This window comes from Humulus lupulus, chromosome 4 (assembly GCF_963169125.1).
Source record: "Humulus lupulus chromosome 4, drHumLupu1.1, whole genome shotgun sequence".
NCBI lineage: Eukaryota > Viridiplantae > Streptophyta > Magnoliopsida > Rosales > Cannabaceae > Humulus > Humulus lupulus.
In genome coordinates this window covers 249737739-249758332 of record NC_084796.1, presented here as the reverse complement: position 1 = coordinate 249758332, position 20594 = coordinate 249737739, and the positions used below count along the sequence as shown (strand labels likewise).

Genomic DNA, 20594 nt, shown 5'->3' with positions numbered 1-20594 from the left:
ATTAATAATAATAAAAAAAAATTATAAATTTTTCGAAGTAGTTATTATTTTCAACTCTAAAATGGGCATAAATTTAGGCGATTGAATTTGAAGTTCAAGCTACCCTAAATAAAGGTCAAAGTTTGACTTTCCCCTATTATGGGCAATTGTTACTGAGCTCGAGAAGTGTTTAGTTATGCTTTTCATAGCTTATACAGTTCCAAAATGACTTAAATAAATAAGCTTTGAGCAACGTAAAACCAAACAGTAATCATTGAATTGACAATTCTGCCCCTGGGGTTAGGAAGGAAAACCTGTTCAATGGAGGGGCAAATATGGAATTTGATAATGGACTGGTCAAAAACTCATTGCAAAGACACAAATGAAGTTGAATTTTACACAAGTTTTGGGGGCTGTTTCCAAAAATTAAGGGCCAAAGTTTCTGCCATAATTTAGCAAATATATATTTATATATAAATATATATATATATATTTATATGAATTGTGTTAGAGAGGAATGAATAGTCCTTAGACTATAATCATATGCCAGCAAGATCCAGCTTGTTGCTTTAAGTCTAGTTTAGTTTACAACTAAATTTTTATTAAACTAATTGCAAAGACTTAGTTTACATATCCACTTATTATTATTTTTTTTGCGTGTAGCTAATGATAATATATATTTAATAAACATCCACACCAAGTAGCTTATGGCAAAATATATGTTCATTATGCTACCTGCGAATGTGAATGGTCGTCACAGTGTGATTATTATATCGTATTGTATTGTATAACATATTTTTATATGAGTGTTGTTATTTGGTATCTTAAGGTGTCCAACACCACATGGGGTGGCATTTTATGATTGGTTAGCGATACCCCATATAATACTTATAAATTCAAATAAGTAAGACTCGATATTGGATTGCATCAATAGTAGTATGCCACCTACTTGTGGTGTTGGGCATCAGCGGTGCCTCTCAGCAATTCTCTTTTTATATAGAACTATATTTGGTATTAACTTTTTGTTTATATATAAATACAAGTCATTACCAAATATAGTTCTATATAAAAATATATTATATAATATAATATCATACAATACGGTGTGATACGATGCATCAAATGCACCTTAAATATACAAAATAGTATATGAATGTATATTGATAAGATTTCATATAAATATACTAAAAATTTGTGCATTTAAATCTTTTTCATTGAATATAGTTCAACAATTAAGATAATTAACCAAATGGTGTAGTTAATTATAAGAATCATTGTCCTCTGTTACAACCACAAACCACAAAATTGAATGCTTGTTTCTTCTTCTTCTTAGATTATATACGTTTGGTAATTCATATTATGTCGTAGTATATTTTATTTTAATTATAATGAATTATATTTTATAGTATATTTTTATATGGTAATATGTTTAGTATTAATTTTTAATAAAGTATTATATATCTATATGTAAATACACATCAATACCAAACATAATACTTTTATAAAACTACCAACTTAGTTATTGATTTTAATTAATTAGAGTAATAAAAAGGAGAACTTTCAAAATGGAAAAAGTTACATTTTTTACTCTTAAATTTATACTTATTCTAAAGGAAAATATTTATTTCTCTAATAATACATGATTTTTTTTTTTTTTAAAAAAAACTTTTTTCTATGTTTCTTTAAAAAAATAATTTTGTTCATTTGACAGTATTTTTTTATACCAAACATATATTGAAAAACTACCAAATATTTATAACACATATATCTTACATGTACTAGAACTGTAAATTTGTATAAAAAAGTATCTTAGAAAATATTTTTTTCTTACAAATTGAATATATTTCAATAGGATAATATCATCTTATGGTAAGTGAATTAATTTGATGGTTTATTAAATATTTCAATATGATAAAATTATCAAATCAGAATCATCCTTGTCAATTACAAAATTGCCCATAATGAATAAAGACCAAATACCATGAAACTAAATTTGTTTTTTTTTTTAGTATTTGTCGAAGGTCAATGACTATGACCATTTAAGATTGACAACCAAACCAAACCAAATCAAATATACATTACTTATCAATTCATTCAAGGATCTCAAGGAGTTGCACTAGGTGTTCAACCACAAAGTGCCATCTTGATCTCTAGTATTCTAGAAAGTAAGAACAAAAAAATTAATTTGATATATTTAGTATTTTAGAGGGTATTATTTTTTATTTTAGAACAAGAATGGGTTTGACATTGTTGTCATAAAATAACTTTTAAAAATAAAATTGCAACAAAACAAAAAAATTGAGAACAACAAAACAAAAGTTATTTTCGGTTATTCCTCAGTTTCTCAAACATGAGTTTCTTTATCATCGCATTATTTCTTCTCATTTTCTCTCTCGTCACTTATTATCTCATCATTTACTATGTTATCATTTTCTCTCTCCTCATTTTTTTCTCTAGCCGTTTTCTCTTTCATTTTTTTCTCGCATCAATTTCTCTCTTCTAAATTTCTCATTCATCAAATTTTCTCTCCTTACTTTCTCACTTCTTATTTTTCATTATTTTTTCTTTCACATTAATTTATCTCATTATTTATTGCAAAATTTTAAAAGATTTTTATTTTTGTAAATATATTTATTAATATTCTATTTAAGATTTAAAAAAAAAAAAAAAATTAAGGGTGTGTTTGGAAAGCCACCCTGTAATTGAAAATGAGTGTAATTCAGAATAATTACTCAATTTTGGATATTTGTCTGACCATGCAATTACATCTAGAGGTAATTGAGGGATCACAATTACACTCTCCAATTCTCACAGCCCCATAAGAATTTGGTGTAATTACTGTCAATTTTTAAATAGTATTTATTACATAATATTATTTTTCTGTGTAAAAACTAACCGTTTGATCAAACATCACCATAGGAATTCATAAATAATTACCACTTTACATCCAAACACTCATTGCATTTTAAAATATAGTGTAATTACTTCCCTATTAATTACACGGCCTAGTAATTACACATATATTTCCAAACACGCCCTAAAATTAAAATATTATTTTTAGAAAACATTAACCAAACACTTCTAGTATTTTTTAATACTATAAAAACTATTTTTTGTTCTCAATTCTGAAAACACAACTTTTAAAACAAAAACTAGAAAACAAATGTCAAACATGCCCTTAGTTTCTCATCAGCTCATGTTGAACTTGATTTAACTTTTTTGTTCAACTGAACTTTGGTGTTATATAACTTTATATTGTTAGTTTTTGTTGAGCAAATATGAACAAGTTCCACGAATTAAATAAACTTTTGCTATTTCAAAAAGAGTTTATACCTTATTGAGTCATAATACTCGACAATGGTATCGAGATTCTTATTGCAGTAATAGGGATTACCTTATCCAAACAAGTTAGTAGAAAAAGACACTTGAGATTCAAAAAATAATAAAAAAAATAGCCAATTCAACAATTTAAGATTGGTGAAAAAAAAAAATCACCATCTCAATAAGTATATTATAATCACCTTATTGAGTCATAATACTCGATGATGGTATCGAGATTCTTATTGCAGTAATAGGGATTACCTGATCCAAACAAGTTAGTAGAAAAAGACACTTGAGATTCAAAAAATAATAAAAAAAATAGCCAATTCAACAATTTAAGATTGGTGAGCAAAAATAATCACCATCTCGATAAGTATATTATAATCACCTTATTGAGTCATAATACTCGATGATGGTATCGAGATTCTTATTGCAGTAATAGGGATTACCTGATCCAAACAAGTTAGTAGAAAAAGACATTTGAGATTCAAAAAATAATAAAAAAAAATATCCAATTCAACAATTTAAGATTGGTGAGCAAAAATAATCACCATCTCGAGAAGTACATTAGTGTCCAATATCATATCTAAAAAAATGTGCGAGAATATTGAACAATTTATGAGAACATAAGTTACTCCGATAAGTTTTAAGATGCAACCCATGATTCATAAGGTACCTTTCTTTAAAATTTAACATCACTCATTACAGGTACTACTTGTCCAATCTATTTTCTATAAAGCTTTCAGATTTCATCTGTGACATAGATATATTAAACCTTTATAGTGAAGGGAACAGATTTGGTACATCAAATTTACAAGGTTGAAATATAGTAGATAAGGTCATTCAATCTCTATCTGTGTTGGGACTTCTTCTTCCTCTGGTTTCAACCCTTCTGCTTCAATTTCTTCTTCTGTAAGTCCAGAGGCTTCCACAGTTCTAGAAACCCATTCCTTGAGTGGATCATCATTCAAATCGAGCCGTAACAGTCCAGCAAACACCCCTCCCATGAAGGCAACTGGCTCCTATAGAATGAAATCATAGATTTCAAGGAGTATACAATAATAAGTTCTAGCTTTCTTTTTGGAAAGATTCATGCATTCTATTCCAACATTCTATAACTAGGTCATCCGTGCGTAAGAATCGCGTTTGGAAAGTAGGATTGTATTGGATAGGACTCGATTAAAAATTACTAGAGAAATGAATGAGTTAATCAAGAAGAAAACAAGTTGGATACAAAATTATAGGTTTTTTACTTACCATAAGTTTTTCAAGAGGATAGGAGAGGACTATTTAAGTTGTTCGATTAATTTTTTTCAGTATCATCTAATCCTATCTTATTGAATTCTACTCTCCAAACATGACCAAGATGTATACCTGGACATGATCTGTACATAAACGCCTACGAGCATACGAAGTAAGAAAAGAGAGGAAGAAAGCATAGGATTATAAGAACAAAACCTAAAATAGGAACTTCATTACAATCAAAACTACCTAACCATATGCAATGTTTAAAATACCGCTTTTACGCCTCAAGGTGTTTTGTTTTTGTGAGGCAAGGCGTACGCCTCAAGGCGCATTGAGCTGTAAGCCTCAAATATTTAATTAAAAAAATATTTTTAGAACACCTAAAGATATAAAGTAAGATGAATGTGTCTTATAAAACTCAAACATAGAATAAGAAATGTCATAAAACTCAAACATACCATAAAATATATCATAAAACTCGAACATACTATAAAATGTATTATAAAACTCAAACATAAATATTTCATAAATTAGATAAATTTCTAAAATAAAGTTAAATTTTGTTTCTAGAACTAGAATCCTAGATTCTACTATCCTAAAACAAACTTTTGATCAGTTTTTTGTGTTTTAATTTGATTTTGGGCCTTTTTGGCATAAAAAAAACCCATTACGAAAATACACCCCTGAGGCGTATGTCTCTCTCAATTTCTGTCTCAGCTGTCCCAACTCAGCGCCTCACTACAGTGAGGGTACGCCTCACCTCTGCTAAGCAAGGCGCACGCCTTGGTGCGTTTTTTTTCTGCCTCAAAACCGTCTTTTTAAACATTGACCATATGCCTAAGATTTTTAGCTTTCTAAGGATTAAGGTTCAGTGGTTGTAACAAAGAAAAAAAACATAGCAGTGAACTGACAAGAAAAAGAAAGAAAAGATAAATGTACTCATAAAGTCAATCTGCCTGTATGGGTTTTTACAGTGGACAATGAGCAAGAACACATGCTATATTTGGTAGAGGATGAAGGAAAATGAATGTAAAAAGACTAGTGAGTGGATTTTGGACTGTATGTATTTAGTTGGAGATATAATAGAAGGGAATGAATAAATGTAGGGATTTTTTTTTTTAAAGAAAGAACAGGGTATGGCTTTGAATAATTAAATAAGTTGCATTTCCTATCATTCTAAGCTTGAGGGAAATGACAAATTTTAAAGTCATGTGTGTGTAAGCATATTCAACAATATATAAGTGCATGGTTTACTTCACTCGTCACCAATTAGTTACTTAGACTTTTCACCCCTATGCTTATACTTTCTACAATTATTATCCACATTTACTGACTAAACAACATCTCATTATTCATTCTTACATTGTGTCTCGCATTTCTTATCATTCTAAGCTCGAGGGGGGAGGGAAATGACACATTTTGTGTGTGTGTGTGTTGCATTTCCTATCATTCTAAGCTTGAGAGAAATGACAAATTTTAAAGTCATATGTGTGTGAGCACATTCAATATATAAAATCATGAGATACTCCACTCATCACCAATTAGTTTTGACATAGAACCTCATATTACTTAGACATTTCACCTCTATGCTTATACTTTCTACAATTACTATCCACATCTATTGTCCAAACTACATCCCATTATACTTTCTTACGGTGCGTGTCTCGCATTTCCTAACATTCTCAGCTTGAAGGGAGAGGGAAATGACACATTTTGTGTGTGTGTTGCATTTCCTATCATTCTAAGCTTGAGAGGAGAGGGAAATGACACCCTCTCACTTATATAGCTAGCATCCAAAAGAAAGAGTAGTAATAACTAACTTAACGGTCTTGATTGTAAAGCAAAAGTAAGCTGAAAAGTATACCGAGTTTTCAAGTGTCTAAAACACACACCACAAGATTTCAACCAACTTTGTTCAGTAGTGATCCTAAACATATCAACACACAAAAAGCAACACAACCTATATAAAATTGCCTATTGAATTTTCCCAATTTCATAGAACCTACAAAAAAACCAAGAACATTACACTAAAAAATAACAATTGCCCATTATGCTTTGACCTTGAATTTCAATCGTACATACATCCAAAGAGTAACACAGAGCAATACAAGAATACCCCAATAAATAATATACAGTAATAGCAGAGAAAAACAATAAGAACAGAAAATTACTGGAGAGCAAAGCACCTTAAATGCTTCTTTCAGAATGGGTTCATCGGTGGGATTGAAGAAAAACGCTCTGACCCGATTGCTACGAAGACTAGCGGTTGAAGATGGCGAAGAGAGTGAGGTAAATCTCAAGTGGTTCGTAGATGAAAATGGGTACGGAATTAGTGACCTTGGCCGCTTCGACTGTTGACCATGATCAAATTGAGTCAGTAAGACAAATTGACAAGAAGAAGAAGATAGAGAGTAGGATAACAAACCAGAAGAAGAGTAGAGGAGGAGAAAACAGGGGAAGAGAGCAGAGCCATTTTGAGCTTCCTCCACAATCTTCTTCGCACCTGTTCCGCAAGATAATTTTTTTCAGAAGTGTTTTTTAACTCGTAAATTCTAGAAGCGTTCCCTTTCTTCCTTTATTTATTTTTTTAAATTAAAACAATTATTTTGGCCAAACAAAACCTAGGCATAAAAATACTTATTTTAAATGGGTTTATACTTTTTTTTTACCATGTATTTTATCTCATTACTTATTTCGACCTTGTATTTTGACAAATTATTTTTTGGACCCTATGTTTTACAAAATGGTAAAATAGAACCCTAAACTCAATTTTGATGAAGAAAAAATTGAATATAACAACACAGTTTTTAAGCAGAATGATTTTATTTTTGTTCTGGATTATTAGTTTGGTAAATTGTTTGTAATTTTAGTTGAAAAAATATTGACCAAAATCGGGTTTATGGTTCTATTTTAACAATTTTACAAAACATATGGTCCAAAAAGTAATTTATCAAAACACAGGGTCCAAAAAAATATAAACCCATTTTAAATTGGGAAAATTTCTCAATTAAGTGATCGGATCTTGTATTTTGTTAAGTGATAATTTGGACTTTGTGTTTTACAAAATGGATCAAAATAATACCTTATACTTAATTTTGGTAAAAAAAAATTCTAATATAATATTTCATCTCTGAACTCATCGCATCACTAATGACTCGATAATTGATCTTATAATTGAAAATAGTTTGACCAAAGTAATTTTACTAAATGGATGAAAATAGTACTCTAGACTCAATTTTGGGAAAAACATAGAAGTCAAAATGGTATTTTCCTTTTAAATTAGAAAATTTTAGGGCAAATGTGGATAAGTAGTTGAAATATTGCACTAGTAATAGTATATATACCTAAAATATATGCACATAAATATTACATATAGTAATGTGACATTATTTTTTAAAAGAGTGAGTCATAATTGTTAATGTGTGTAATGTTTAAGTACATATTTTTTGTGCATATATTATTACTTATATTGCATTTACATTTGGCTAATTCTCAACTAGTCCTCCTAAATTAAGAGATCACTGGTACACTCTTTCGTGTTTTCGGCACGTAGAGAGTTATAATCTTAATTTTATATAAAAAATATATATATAATAGTGTACATTGCGGTTATAATAGATTTCCACTACTTTTTATGAAATTTTAAATAATATATGATGTCCAAATCATGGTTAAAATATTTGGTTGCACTCGCATATAAAAAAAATATATGTGTGCAACAGACATGTTTGAACATTGTTTTCGACACCTAAATTATTCAAAATTTTATGAAAATTTATAGAATGCATATTATAACTACAATGTACACAATCATATAAAAAAAATTAAGATTCTAACTATCCACAAATTAAAAAACACAACATGGGTACACTGATAAGACTACCGAAGAATTTCCCTAACTTATTAATTAGTTTTTTAGCATTAAAAAATAATAAATAATCCAAAAATTTTAAATATTAATTTTAGTGTGGTCGTTAATCACATTTTCGTTGAATTTAATTGACTATTTATTAACCTTTATGGTACCAAATTGCTGTAAAATATGAATGTTGAAAAAAAATATCTAACTTTTGACTTTTACCATAAAAAAATATTATTTTATGACTTAGATACAATTTTTAAACACTCTCCCTACAAATATCTCTTGTTTATATAAAATACATTTTGCACCTCTTAATCCTAAATTTGTGTAACTTTTCACCTAATTTCCCCTAACTTTTCACCTAATTTCCACAAATAATGAAATAAACAAGGGACTTTAAAAAATATATATAATATTGGGTTTATACAAATTTTGGATCCTATGTTTTATCTCATGACTTGTTTGGATCCTATGTTTTAACAAATTACATTTTAAACTCTGTATTTTGTAAGTGATATTTACAATTATATACATATAACATAAAATAATTACAAAAATCACCTACAAAATTTTATTTACAAAAATTTCTTGTTACATCATCAAAAAATATCAGATTTTAAAAATAATATATCTGAATTGGAAACATTATCGAAATCTCGAATTTCCTATTTTTCTGGGTTTGCAGAAGTAACATTTTAGTTACTCATAATAGTGAGAGTTACCAATTGGTTATTTTTTCACAAAAAAGTTTATTTTTAGAGCATATTATTTTATATATATTTTGATTACCTCCAAAATTTATTTGTTGAAACTTTTTTTATTTTAAAATACTGATTATTATTTTTAGGTTATATTATAATGTTATTATTTAATATACTTTTACGTTACATTTAAATTTGTTTCAAGAACTAATGAGTTACAATAAAGTATAACAACTTACAATATAGCTTATTATCAAAAGTTATTTTTAGTATACTATACAGTAACTTTTTTTAATGAAAATATTTAATTCACTTTTTAGTCACTAATGTAATTTAAAAATAAATAATATTGTTTCTTTTATTAATCAAACAAAAATGAAACTTAGAAATTTAACCAAATTAAAAAATAATTACATAGTTACTTTTTAAATACAACAAAGCAGAAAATAAACTTTTTGGTTAATCAAATATAAAATAAACTAAAATATTACTTTTAATTTTGGTCATCTTCTCTGATGACGGTGAAAAAATTTATACTTCTCATATATCAAAATGATCACATTGAAAAGTAGGTCGTGATGGTACCACCGTTGAGCAAAAATGATCAACGGTGTGGCCGAAATTTTGTTTTTAAGTTTTGGATAAGAGAGAGAAAAGAGAAATAGATAGATTTGAAGAAAGAGAAAAAAAATAAAAAAAATTACTTACAGTATAGATTACAATATATGTGTAAATAATTATTTATATATGATTTTGTAAATAAAATTCAAATCATGTTCATTGATGTAATCAATCAATTTTATAAAATGGCTCAAACAAATTCATAAACACGATTTTGATAAATAAAAAATTAAATATAACAACAAAGTTGTTAAGCAAAATAGTTGTATTTTTTGTTCTGAGTTGTTAGTTTGGTGAATTAAGTGTGATTTTAGTTAAAAAAAAAACTTTGATCAAAATTGAGTCTAGAGCTCTATTTGAACAATTTTACATTTTACACATTTTAAGATCAAAAAAATAATTTATCAAAACACAAAGTTAAAACAAATAATTACACAAAATACATAATACAAAATAATATAATCCTCACATAATATAAGAGTAATGATATGTGCACCCAAAATATGTACCCAAACATTACATATAATAACGTGTTACTGCTTTTTAATAAATGTGATTGGCTAGGTTAAACTTTCACATCACTGTTGTAATATTTGAATGTATATTTTGGGTGCAAATATCATTACTCATATTATAAATATATATAAGCTAGGGTATTTGACCAAACATGCTTAATAAGATCTTTTATTGGATAAATATGCCTCAGTTTTGAAAACACTGCATGTCCTCATCTTCCCTAACCTCACTGCAATCTCTCTCTTCTTCGACTTTTCGTCTTTGACGCCATCTCACTCTCTGCCGACTCTCCCTTCTCTCAATCTTTCATCAAAGGTAATCTTTAATATCTCTCTCTTTTTTTCTTTCATAAGATTTGAAAATTTTCAATTTTGTTTTCTTTCTCTGCATTGGAAAAGTTTTGAATGAGTTTAGAGATGACAAATTTAATTTATCTCTTCCAAAATTAAATTCTAAAAAGTAACAAAGAACTAATTAAAAATTAACTCATGTTTAGCAAAATCTCAAAGAAAAGTAATATTTAATTCTCATTAAAAAATTGTAGGTTTTTTATTTTTTATTATTGATTATTTTTGTTATTTTGACGGTGAATGTTTGGAATTGATTCTTTGCTTTTGATTATACTTTACACTAATTGAAATTTATTTTGAATTCTTAAATTGGGTTTTGAATTTATAAAATAATTTAAGCATAATGTTTTGAATAATTTAAATAAAAAAAAGTAAAGTGTTTTCACAAATCCTAATTCTTAATTTTTACTAGTAGAGTGAAAGAAGGGCCAACAATGGCAGGTGTCTCTTTCTCAGATGACAAATTTCCCCAGTTTTTCAAAGTCTTCATCCCCAAATTCAGTTCTAACCATATGGTATTATTCTTCTTTTTGTTTTCTCTAAATTTATTAATTTTTATATGGGTAATGATATGTGATCCCAAAATATACATCTAAACATTACACATAACACATAGTGGTGATGTGACAGTTTAACCTCGCAAATGAAATTTATTATTTAAAAAAAAAAGTGATACATCATTATGTGTAATATTTGGGTGCATATTTTGAGTGCACATATTATTACTCTTTTTATATATGTATATATATTTATTGGGTAATGATATGTGCATTCAAAATATGTACTCAAATATTATACACAGTGACGTGTCAGTTTTCATAAATATGATTGGTTGGATTAAAATGACACATCACTGTGTGTAATATTTGGGTATATTTTAAGTGCACATATGAGATGATTATGTATGATAAAGTTGCCAACTTTAACTTTCTTTTTAATTTGATATTGTAGCTGATACCACCAGCTTTTGTTGGGAGATTCATTTCAAGAGTTCCAAAGAGAGTAGTGATAAAAGACAATAGTGGGAAATGTTGGGTAGTAGCTTTGGTGACTGTTGAAAAAGATTTGTACTTTGAGAATGGTTGGGAAATGTTTGTTAGAGACCAATTGCTCAAGTTTGGGGACTTTCTTGTGTTCAGATACCATGGGAATTCTTTGTTTGAGGTTGAGATTTTTGGTGGAGATGGATGCAAGAAGGAAATTGTTGTGGCTTCTCCACAAGTGAAAGTGATGGTCAAAGAGGAAGAAGATACACTCAAGAAGAAGGTGCCTTCTTCACATGCTTACAACCATGCCCACATTGAGGAGATTGGCCTTGATGGATCAACAAAAAAATCAAGTATGATATCTTATGAAAAACTTTGTTTTTAGGAATCTGGGGTTTGACAAAGCAGTGTTCATTTCGAGAAATGCTAAGGGACATCTCTGGTGTCCAATAATACAGGAATGTGGGTCCCACAAAAGTACTATTAGGTATTGCTAACCGACTATTGGGTGTCACCCATGTAGTGTTGGACACTGCCAAATAATACAGGAATGTGGGTCCCATAAAAGTATTATTAGGTATTGCTAACCGACTATTGGGTGTCACTCATGTAGTGTTAGACACCTTAAGGTGTCAAATAGCAACACTCGTTTATTTTATAGTTAGTTCATTTTGATAATTTTTTTACAAAATAGTCCTCCAGACATTTTGATACTCGAGTCTAAATTTTCGAAAGTAGTTCATTTGTGACATTATGAAAGGAATTATTTAAAATAGGTAATGCTTTGTACCCTTTGACCTTGTTTAATGTTATTTAAAGTTGTCTACTTGCAGGTTCACCTACAAAACATGGTCAACTGAAGAAGAATCCTTGTTTTGTGGTGACTCTTGAACATTCAAAATGCCAAGTATTCATGATTGTAAGTATTTTGCTCTTGTCTTCTGTTGTTTTGCTTTTATGTTATGCTCTTTATCTTTATTTTTTCAAGAATTATTATATGTATAAAATTCTTATTTAAATTCCTTTGTGCATTGCTAACTACTGCTATTAATTGGTACTTTGAAACTACAATATGTTGATTCTTCACTTGCTGATGTGAGTGGTATTGACATATTTTGGAGTTGATGTAAATTAAAGTCGAGTAATTGATAAAAATAGATTATTTTATATGGTAGAATAAGGTGTTTGAGAATTTCCAACAAGGTATCGAAATCTGGCGTCTGGAAAGTCATTTTACAAAAAATTACCAAGTGCAAAACCCCCCATTAAAGTTGGGTATTTTGTGCAATGATCTTTGGTTTTAACTTTTAATCCTCTATTTCATTTTTTATATATTGTTTTCTTTTTTCTATCATCATTTTTTGTGTTGTTGTAACCTAATATTGACTCACAAAACATATCATCTCATAAGGAAATTTATCTCATAAGAAGTTAATGATTGCAGTGCATTCCTCAATCAGTGCACAAAGGGGTCAAATTTGAGCCTGATATGAAGCTTCAATATCATAACAGCAAATTATGGCCTGTGAAGATCTCGACCTGGAAAGATGGCCGCTGTTTTATATCATCTGGTTGGAAAAAATTTCGACAGGAGAACGATTTAAAAGCAAACGACAAATGTAAATTCGAGCTTGTTCTTGGCGAAGGAAATGTGTGCAAAGAAATCAAAGTTACCTGCCAGTCAAAAGTGCAGTAACACGAGCCCTAAAGGGTCAAAAGAACAAGAAAAGGAAGCCATGAACCACTACTCATTCAAGGCTCCAGAATTAACGGCCAAAAACTCTTTTCAGACCTTGTGGTGTTATTCATAGAATCATGTAACCTATGTAATAGGAATATCAAGTATGTTAGTTTATTTCTTATTAGATTCAGACCTGTGAGTTTGTGATGTAGTTGTGGTAACTGTGTTTAGAGATGTGTGTAAGATAGTGACTTAAGACTTGTGTTTCCTAACTTCAATATAAATAGACTTCATTTTATTACCTTTATCACATCAATTTAAAGTATTAACAAAAGTAAAGGTAATCGAAGAAGACACTACTACAAATATGTTGGTATTTTTGCATTATCCACTGATAACCACCAGAGAATTATGTCCAAGGAGTCTAGGCATAAACAAAACAATTGTGAATGTTTTCTTTACCTAAAACAGATTGGTCATGTAATCACCAATTATGTCATTAGATACAGAAGATTTAAGGCAATAATAAGTCATTTAAAGTTCTCCTGAGATGGGAAAGATGGAATATAATGGGTTAATAAAGAAGAAAGCTTTACCGTCTCCAGTTTGGAAGTTCTGCACAGCACTCTTCTAGTTCGAGCTTTAATATAGCGAGTTCCAAGTAATTTACTGGAGCATTTTCTATACATGGGATCCTTATTTTTCATCAAAAGACTTCTTTTTTCCATATTAGATGTAATTTCAGTTTGTCGGTTCGTGGTTGAGATCATAGGCCAAGTTCAGAAAGCTGATGAAAACACTGCAAACCAAGTCTACATTCACAGTGATACTTCCAACTTCTCATGCTTTATCTTGTCAAGAAAACAAATATAAAATATGAATGCATATTTAACCGAAAAATGAAACTAACAAATAAGGAAAGACACAGGAGTTTCTTACCTAAACCAATTACAATAGATTTATACTTTTTCGCCACTCATCTATCGGTTGACATAGCATCCTCGATTCTCTGTATTACAACACTTAGACTGCAACGACTTTCCAGAGCTTTTACAGCAGCTCGGTGCGCATGTTTATGCCACTTCAACAGATTATATGATTGTAAAAGGGACCATCTTGCTTGATTGGACATCTTCCCATGACAGAAATACAAACAAGAGGCAGCCAAATTATTAAGATTTTTGACAGAAGATCACGGACCAAGTGAATATCAATCAAGAGATACCTCAGCTACAGATAATGGGGGTTGCAGAAGAGTACTGGTGCGCCTAAAGAGATTTTCATCATTTTCTCCACCTTCGGCATCACCATATATAAGAGCTTCAGCAGCAATGCCAGCAAAAAGCACCATACAGTATCTAATTTATTTTGCACAAAAACAATAATTACTAACTTGTGTTAATGAAGACAATGATATCATGACATTCCCACATGACTCGGGGATTAACCATTGATTTGTCTAATCAAATTTCCAAGAGTTTTAAGGAATATATGGTATTCTTTGTGAAAAAATGGCAAACCCTATCAACTAGTTGATCACCTTTAAATGAGTTTATTTAAGGGACCATTAAAAATATAACTAATGGATCCCAAAAAAATATAATAACAGTAATAAATTATTCTCTTCGAGTCTTTGGAAACAAAAAAGTAAATAAATGGCAAAACATAACCAATCTTACCAGAATTAAACCCACCTGTCAAAGGCGGTACCATCCAGTTTTCCTTCAGTTAGGTCATTAGACATTTTCTCATCCCAAAACTGAGTTCCTGCCTAAACACATACATCAACGTTAGCTCATACAGCTATTCTAACATCAAAGGATACATTTTAGGTTTTATTTTCATTTTTTCTTGTGTTTCGTTTAAGTACATCATAGACTGGCTGTATGATGTACATCACAGGACACATTTTAGGGTTCATTTACCTTTTTCTTGTTGTGGGTTGAAGAGCATCATAGAATGTTGAATGCTTATATATATGTCAATAAAAATGCATAATCATAAAGCATCTGTCATTATTTACAAATTCAGTTGCTTAAAATGTTGAAAGAGAAAACAAAATACATGAAATTCCATTTAAAACACACACAAGAGTGAATTACCTGTCCTTGAATGCCCATTTGCATTGCAACGATCGGGTCTAAAATGACCCCACGAATTGGGCAACCCATTAGGTAAGCTGCAATTTAGTGAGGTATCAATAATTAGCTTGTTTACAAGGAAACAAATGTAGTTCTTTTATTTTATTTATTATTATTTTCTCTTTTGAGAAATTATGGTTCATAACCAGCACTTAAATATAAATTTTGTTTAAATTGGTGTTATTCAAGAGGGAACTGTAAAATCTTAACAAGGGCTTACCTATTAGGAGATGCCCTGCTTCATGGATCAGTATCCTACGTCTATGTGGAGGCCAATAACTTGACAATTGAGCTAAACAGCAACCACCAAGGAATATAGAATCTACAAATGCTAGCCCCAATATTGCTGCAAGGTTCGGCCTAAAATCAATGCCTTGATAAAGAAGAAAAGATGTCCCACCAAGGAAAGTGATCATAGTAAGCTGAGAACTTCCAGAAAGACCCCACTTCTTTGGAGCAAATTTGGACACTGGAAAAAAGGAATGAAAACTAAAGATGTAAGATTGTTTAAGAAAACCATAAATTAATTTCATAAAATGTAAGCTATAAATTAAATAAACAAATAAGACACAGGTGAGACAACTGACAAGACAAGCATCCCTCTAGATGCTTATCAAAACAACAACATCAGAAACGAAAATGAGAAGACACTCTCACGTTATCAATCACTTTTAAGTTCCAGTAAACAAGAACAAGGAAATACATGGAAGTCCGTTACATAGAACATCATAAAGAGTCCCATGCCAGGTGTTAGCTTGTAGCCCATATATACTCTTGATCACCTTATACCACAAGGATTCTTTTTCTGTAGGAAATCTCACAACCACTTCATTAATAATAACTTATTTTTATTAAAATCAATTTCCCAACTCCTAACCCTCCTTTACTCTTGGGTTTGCACACTATTTCGCAAGAAATCAGATGATCACCTCCCCCAAAATCCCATCCTTCCCAAAGAAAATTTCTCATTAATCTCTCTATTGTCTCCACCACTAAAATTGGAACTTTGAATCATGATAAGTAATAAATTGGCCATGATGATGATAACACTAACTGTGTAAGGGTTACCCTTCCTCCTTTAGATAAGTAAGCATTTTACCACTCTTGAAGTCTTTTAGAAACTTTGTTTATTATCGGTTCCCAAAATCTAATATTCATTAGAATATCTCCCAATGGCATCCCCAAATACTTCAAAGGCCAATTACCCACAACACGCCCTATATCATTTGCCTTTGCCAACAACCCCGACTCTTCCACATTCAGACCCAACAAATTACTAATAGTCATATTAATGTTGAGACCTGAAAAGGCACTAAAAGCTTGTAAAATCATCACCAAGTTCTCTACATACTCCTCTTTTGGCTATGGAAGACATCTTCAAACCAGCTTGAGGGGGAGTTGGAAGATTTTTTGAATTATTGACTAAATTTTTAAGATTTGATCAACTATCATTATTGAGTCAATAATATTGACTAAATGTCTAAAATTTGGTCAAATATCTTTCTATTTTTGGTAGTGTATATTAGGCATAAATAGAGAATATATGGTGTAAATATAGGCTGATTTCACGCATTGGAATCAAATTATTCTATTTTTTGTCTTTTCTGTGACTGCTATAAAAGTCACCATTGTACCTATTGGTTAAATATATGAGAATCATACAACTTTGATTCCTATAGTTTAGAAAACTGCCACACAAATAACCTATCACCTTAAAAACATGAAAATTCCACATGTTTAGTGGAATTCCTTCCACCCAATCCACCCACACCTACACTCAATCTGCCTCTTATCAAATTGATTCTTCAAATTCAATGGAGCTAAAGTTACAGTAGCAACTGCAGGTAGTCTTAACTTGCCAATATTCTCCAACCTTAATGTTTCCTTGGCATTAAAATACTACAGTACTGCTCTCTCATAAAATAACAGGGTTATCTCATATTTTTTCTTGAGCGTATCTTTTACTCAGTACTGTATAGCTTCCCACAGTACAATACTGTCATTTCTAAAAAAGAGAACTGCTTGATTCCAATGTTTAGGAACTTTACAAGGTTCACTGTATGCAAAGTAATCTCTTCCTTCCTTCCAAGCATCCCGAAACTTATCTTTGCTATACCTTGACGATATACGATGCTGATAATTCTGTCTTCCCCTCCACCTTTCTCTTGAAAAAGACTCCTTACCTCCTTTGCCCACCATGTTTTCCCAGAATCTACTCATATCCTGTATCTGCCCATTGAAATTCTGGAACTTCGGCAGGCTGTTCTGTTTCTTCACTCCAACAATGCTGTCCAAACACACCTCAAATTTCCTCCTTCCTGGGAGCTTCTCCTCCGTTTTAACTATGATACTCCTTACCAAGTTATTACTTAACTTGGATAGCTTCATGTATACTCCCCCTTCTGTTTTGAAAAATCTCTAACTATAAGCTTGCAGAACTGATTCTGAATTGCTTCTTGTATCTCAATATCTTCTCAGCTTTGTATATGTCTTCAAGAGCTTCTAGAATCCAAGCAGACGCACGCATCAATACATCTAATAGCTCGAAGCCCGACAGTCTGGCTCATTCAGCAATTCTGACAGTACCACCATCCTTAGAGAGCGTCAATATGAACACCTTGAGTTCAGTTCTGAAACTCCAGTAACATTTACTAGCTCCACTGTCCCTAATATCATATCTAGTGATTCATCCAAAACCAGTAGGGTAATGGAGTTTTTCCGAACCATGACCAGTGAGGTCATAGTGCACCCTACATCCAAGTCCATGGCCAAAGGGGTCATGGAAAACCTAAACAACCATAATCTCACAGTACGCTCAGCAAAGAAGAGAGAAGAGAGAAAAACCAAAAGCATCCCTTCCTACCCTCTCATTCCTTGTCCAATCCATACTTCGAATATCAACATCACCAAAAACAAGTCTGAACATCCTTTTTTTTGGAGTTATTTTATTAAACATAAATTTGCATCTGAAGTGTTGCCTTACAAAGTGAAAAACCAGTTACGCTAATTGTCAATATCTTCTTTGCACACAACATATAAGAGGAAAGAGCCACGACACACAATTTCCTTCAATACTCAAGTTCGCATGCATTGATGTCGCCATTTAGAGGAGAACATACTTTTCAAATGTAATTAGAAGTTTCAAGTAATGGCACCCAATAGGGGTAACTCAAATGATCAGACATGAGAGGTTTGCTCTCACAAGGTCTAATGCTCGAGTCCCTTCTGTGTACCTACATAGCAATTGCTATGGTTTCCTAATCCCCAGATATTGTAGGGTTAGGCAGGGAGCTAGTTTCAAATAAATAAATAAATAAGATTCAACTAATGGTATGGGGTAGCTAGCAAACTCGTTCTTTAACAAAAAGGAAGTACTATTTGCAGACCATGCTATTTTATTAACAGCCCCAAATTCGAGCGTAACCTTTTTCAAGAAAAGATCTTAAACCAATTAACTCAGCCACCTACCTTACTCTAGTTGATTTGAAAGAAAAAAAAAAGTCAAACGAATTATTCTAACAAAATCATAATTCCAAAGCAAAGCCAGGTATCTATAAAGAAAACTGTAATGAAAAGGATATATAGAAACCTTCTAAACCAGTTGAAGCCTTCAATACAGTTGGAGTAACATTTCTCGGTCCCTCTAAAACTGCAAAAAATGAAAACAGAGAAGAAGAAGAAAACAATGTTAATAATAAATTAAGATTTAAAGGAATTAGATGCATTCAAAGACAATTTCAATACTTATGATGCTCCCAAGTACACATGCGATGATTTGACACATTTCATGCAATTCATGATGAACATGTACATAAGAAACTGGTTTTTCCACCAAAATCTATAAATTTTCAATTTCTAGATTAGTAAACTATGAGAACCTCCAAGGGTTCAATCAACTCCATTCCAAACTCAGTAGCTTCATCTAAATTGATACTAAACTGACATGAATATTTAGTTTCAAGAAAAAAAGGAAAAAGCATTACCAATATTCCTAAATTTGCCGAAATTGGGTAAGAAACCTCTGTCCTTGAGAAAGGCGTAAGCATTCGCAACCAGCCTCAAATCATCAGCATTCAAACAAGTGTCCAAAACCTCCCAATCCCTCTCAGACCCAAAAAGACCCAATTGTGAAGAAGACCCATTCAAGGGTTGAACGGGAAGCACCAAATCCGCAGCTTCCCTGGTTTTCAAGAACTTCAGAGCACCAGCCAGGTCCTTGCGCTTGACCGCGTCCTCGTAATCTTTCCATTCTCGAAGAGCTGATCTTGGAACGATTCGCCATAGTGATGAGTGACGAGGTCTGTGAGGAGAAGACCATGGTTTGGATAGGAAGAAACTGCGAGGGAAAGCTCCCACGTCGAGGGAAGGGGAAGCCAATGCCATAGGAGAGAGCAACTGTTCGAAAGTAAGGTTCAGCTAAATAAATAAGATAATTTAATTCTAACAAAAAAAAAAAATTAGAGTATTTAATGTAAAATTATCATTATTATTTTTTGAGCAACTCTTATAAAATTAAACTATAAAAATATTAAAAAACAAAAAATAATTATATTTTTTTGGAAAATTACACTTTGTAATATTTTGTTGGGTTTATATTTTTTTGCACCCTATGTTTTTTTCCATTATCTGTGTTGGATCCTGTGTTTTGACAAATTATTTTTTGGACCCTATGTGTTTGTAAAATTGTTAAAATAGAACTCTAAACCCGATTTTGGTCAATATTTTCTCAACTAAAATCACAAATAATTTACCAAACTAACAATTCAGAACAAAAATAAAATCATTCTGCTTAAAAATTGTGTTGTTATATTTAATTTTTTCTTCGTCAAAATTGAGTTTAGGGTTCTATTTTAACCATTTTACAAAACACAGGGTCCAAAAAGTAATTTGTCAAAACATGGGTCCAAACAGGTAATAGAGAAAAATACAAGGTCTAAAAAAGTATAAACCCTATTTTGTTTAAGAAAGTAAATGAAAATGCAAGTCGACAAGACTTAACTCTTTTTTCGAACTCTTATCAAAATGTATAATTTGGTTTCGTATAAGTACATTTAACTCTAACAAAATACATCAAAATTAATTAGTTTATTTTATTAATTATTTAATTCTAATACTTTAAACTATGTCAAAGTTTATTTCGTATGAACAATTTAATAAAATAAACAAAATCACTTATTTTTTCTTGTGGTTT

At 30.8% G+C, this 20594-nt stretch overlaps 3 protein-coding genes across 6 annotated transcripts; 1 reads left to right on the top strand and 2 right to left on the bottom strand.

Annotated features, from left to right (window-relative positions):
* Positions 1-3944: 3944 nt before the first annotated feature.
* On the bottom strand, positions 3945-7130 carry LOC133831692 (UPF0426 protein At1g28150, chloroplastic). Of its 2 annotated transcripts, none has more exons than XM_062262080.1 (3): positions 6971-7130; positions 6717-6896; positions 3945-4322 (listed from the first exon to the last, which is right to left on the bottom strand). In XM_062262080.1, exons 1-3 carry the CDS (start codon positions 7016-7018, stop codon positions 4140-4142), a joined length of 411 nt encoding a protein of 136 aa, XP_062118064.1. In that variant the 5' UTR covers positions 7019-7130; the 3' UTR covers positions 3945-4139. The 2 variants fall into 2 exon arrangements, with proteins under 2 accessions (XP_062118064.1, XP_062118066.1); XM_062262082.1 differs by having other exon boundaries at positions 6732-6896.
* Positions 7131-10408: 3278 nt separating this feature from the next.
* On the top strand, positions 10409-13578 carry LOC133831691 (putative B3 domain-containing protein At5g66980). 2 transcript variants are annotated; one of them, XM_062262078.1, is made up of 5 exons: positions 10409-10560; positions 11011-11110; positions 11547-11934; positions 12415-12500; positions 13026-13578. In XM_062262078.1, exons 2-5 carry the CDS (start codon positions 11030-11032, stop codon positions 13275-13277), a joined length of 807 nt encoding a protein of 268 aa, XP_062118062.1. In that variant the 5' UTR covers positions 10409-10560; positions 11011-11029; the 3' UTR covers positions 13278-13578. The 2 variants fall into 2 exon arrangements, with proteins under 2 accessions (XP_062118062.1, XP_062118063.1); XM_062262079.1 differs by having other exon boundaries at positions 10481-10560; positions 11008-11110.
* A 41-nt stretch (positions 13579-13619) lies between these two features.
* On the bottom strand, positions 13620-19814 carry LOC133831689 (uncharacterized). 2 transcript variants are annotated; one of them, XM_062262076.1, is made up of 8 exons: positions 19387-19814; positions 18993-19052; positions 15624-15872; positions 15365-15441; positions 14957-15033; positions 14488-14620; positions 14202-14394; positions 13620-14113 (listed from the first exon to the last, which is right to left on the bottom strand). In XM_062262076.1, the coding sequence occupies exons 1-7, from the start codon at positions 19784-19786 to the stop codon at positions 14239-14241; spliced, it is 1152 nt and encodes a 383-aa protein (XP_062118060.1). In that variant the 5' UTR covers positions 19787-19814; the 3' UTR covers positions 13620-14113; positions 14202-14238. The 2 variants fall into 2 exon arrangements, with proteins under 2 accessions (XP_062118060.1, XP_062118061.1); XM_062262077.1 differs by having other exon boundaries at positions 13620-14107.
* Between the last annotated feature and the right edge of the window lie 780 nt (positions 19815-20594).

Coding starts and splice junctions, on each gene's coding strand:
- LOC133831692 (XM_062262080.1), bottom strand. CDS start 7,018: ATGGCTCTGCTCTCTTCCCCTGTTTTCTCCTCCTCTACTCTTCTTCTG. Junction 6,897..6,970: donor CCTCCTCTACTCTTCTTCTG/GTTTGTTATCCT, acceptor CATGGTCAACAG/TCGAAGCGGCCAAGGTCACT. Junction 4,323..6,716: donor TTAAGGTGCTTTGCTCTCCA/GTAATTTTCTGT, acceptor TTCATTCTATAG/GAGCCAGTTGCCTTCATGGG.
- LOC133831691 (XM_062262078.1), top strand. CDS start 11,030: ATGGCAGGTGTCTCTTTCTCAGATGACAAATTTCCCCAGTTTTTCAAA. Junction 11,111..11,546: donor AATTCAGTTCTAACCATATG/GTATTATTCTTC, acceptor TTGATATTGTAG/CTGATACCACCAGCTTTTGT. Junction 11,935..12,414: donor TGGATCAACAAAAAAATCAA/GTATGATATCTT, acceptor GTCTACTTGCAG/GTTCACCTACAAAACATGGT.
- LOC133831689 (XM_062262076.1), bottom strand. CDS start 19,786: ATGGCATTGGCTTCCCCTTCCCTCGACGTGGGAGCTTTCCCTCGCAGT. Junction 15,873..18,992: donor GGCTTCAACTGGTTTAGAAG/GTTTCTATATAT, acceptor CCTTTTTTCCAG/TGTCCAAATTTGCTCCAAAG. Junction 15,442..15,623: donor AGCAGGGCATCTCCTAATAG/GTAAGCCCTTGT, acceptor ACTAAATTGCAG/CTTACCTAATGGGTTGCCCA.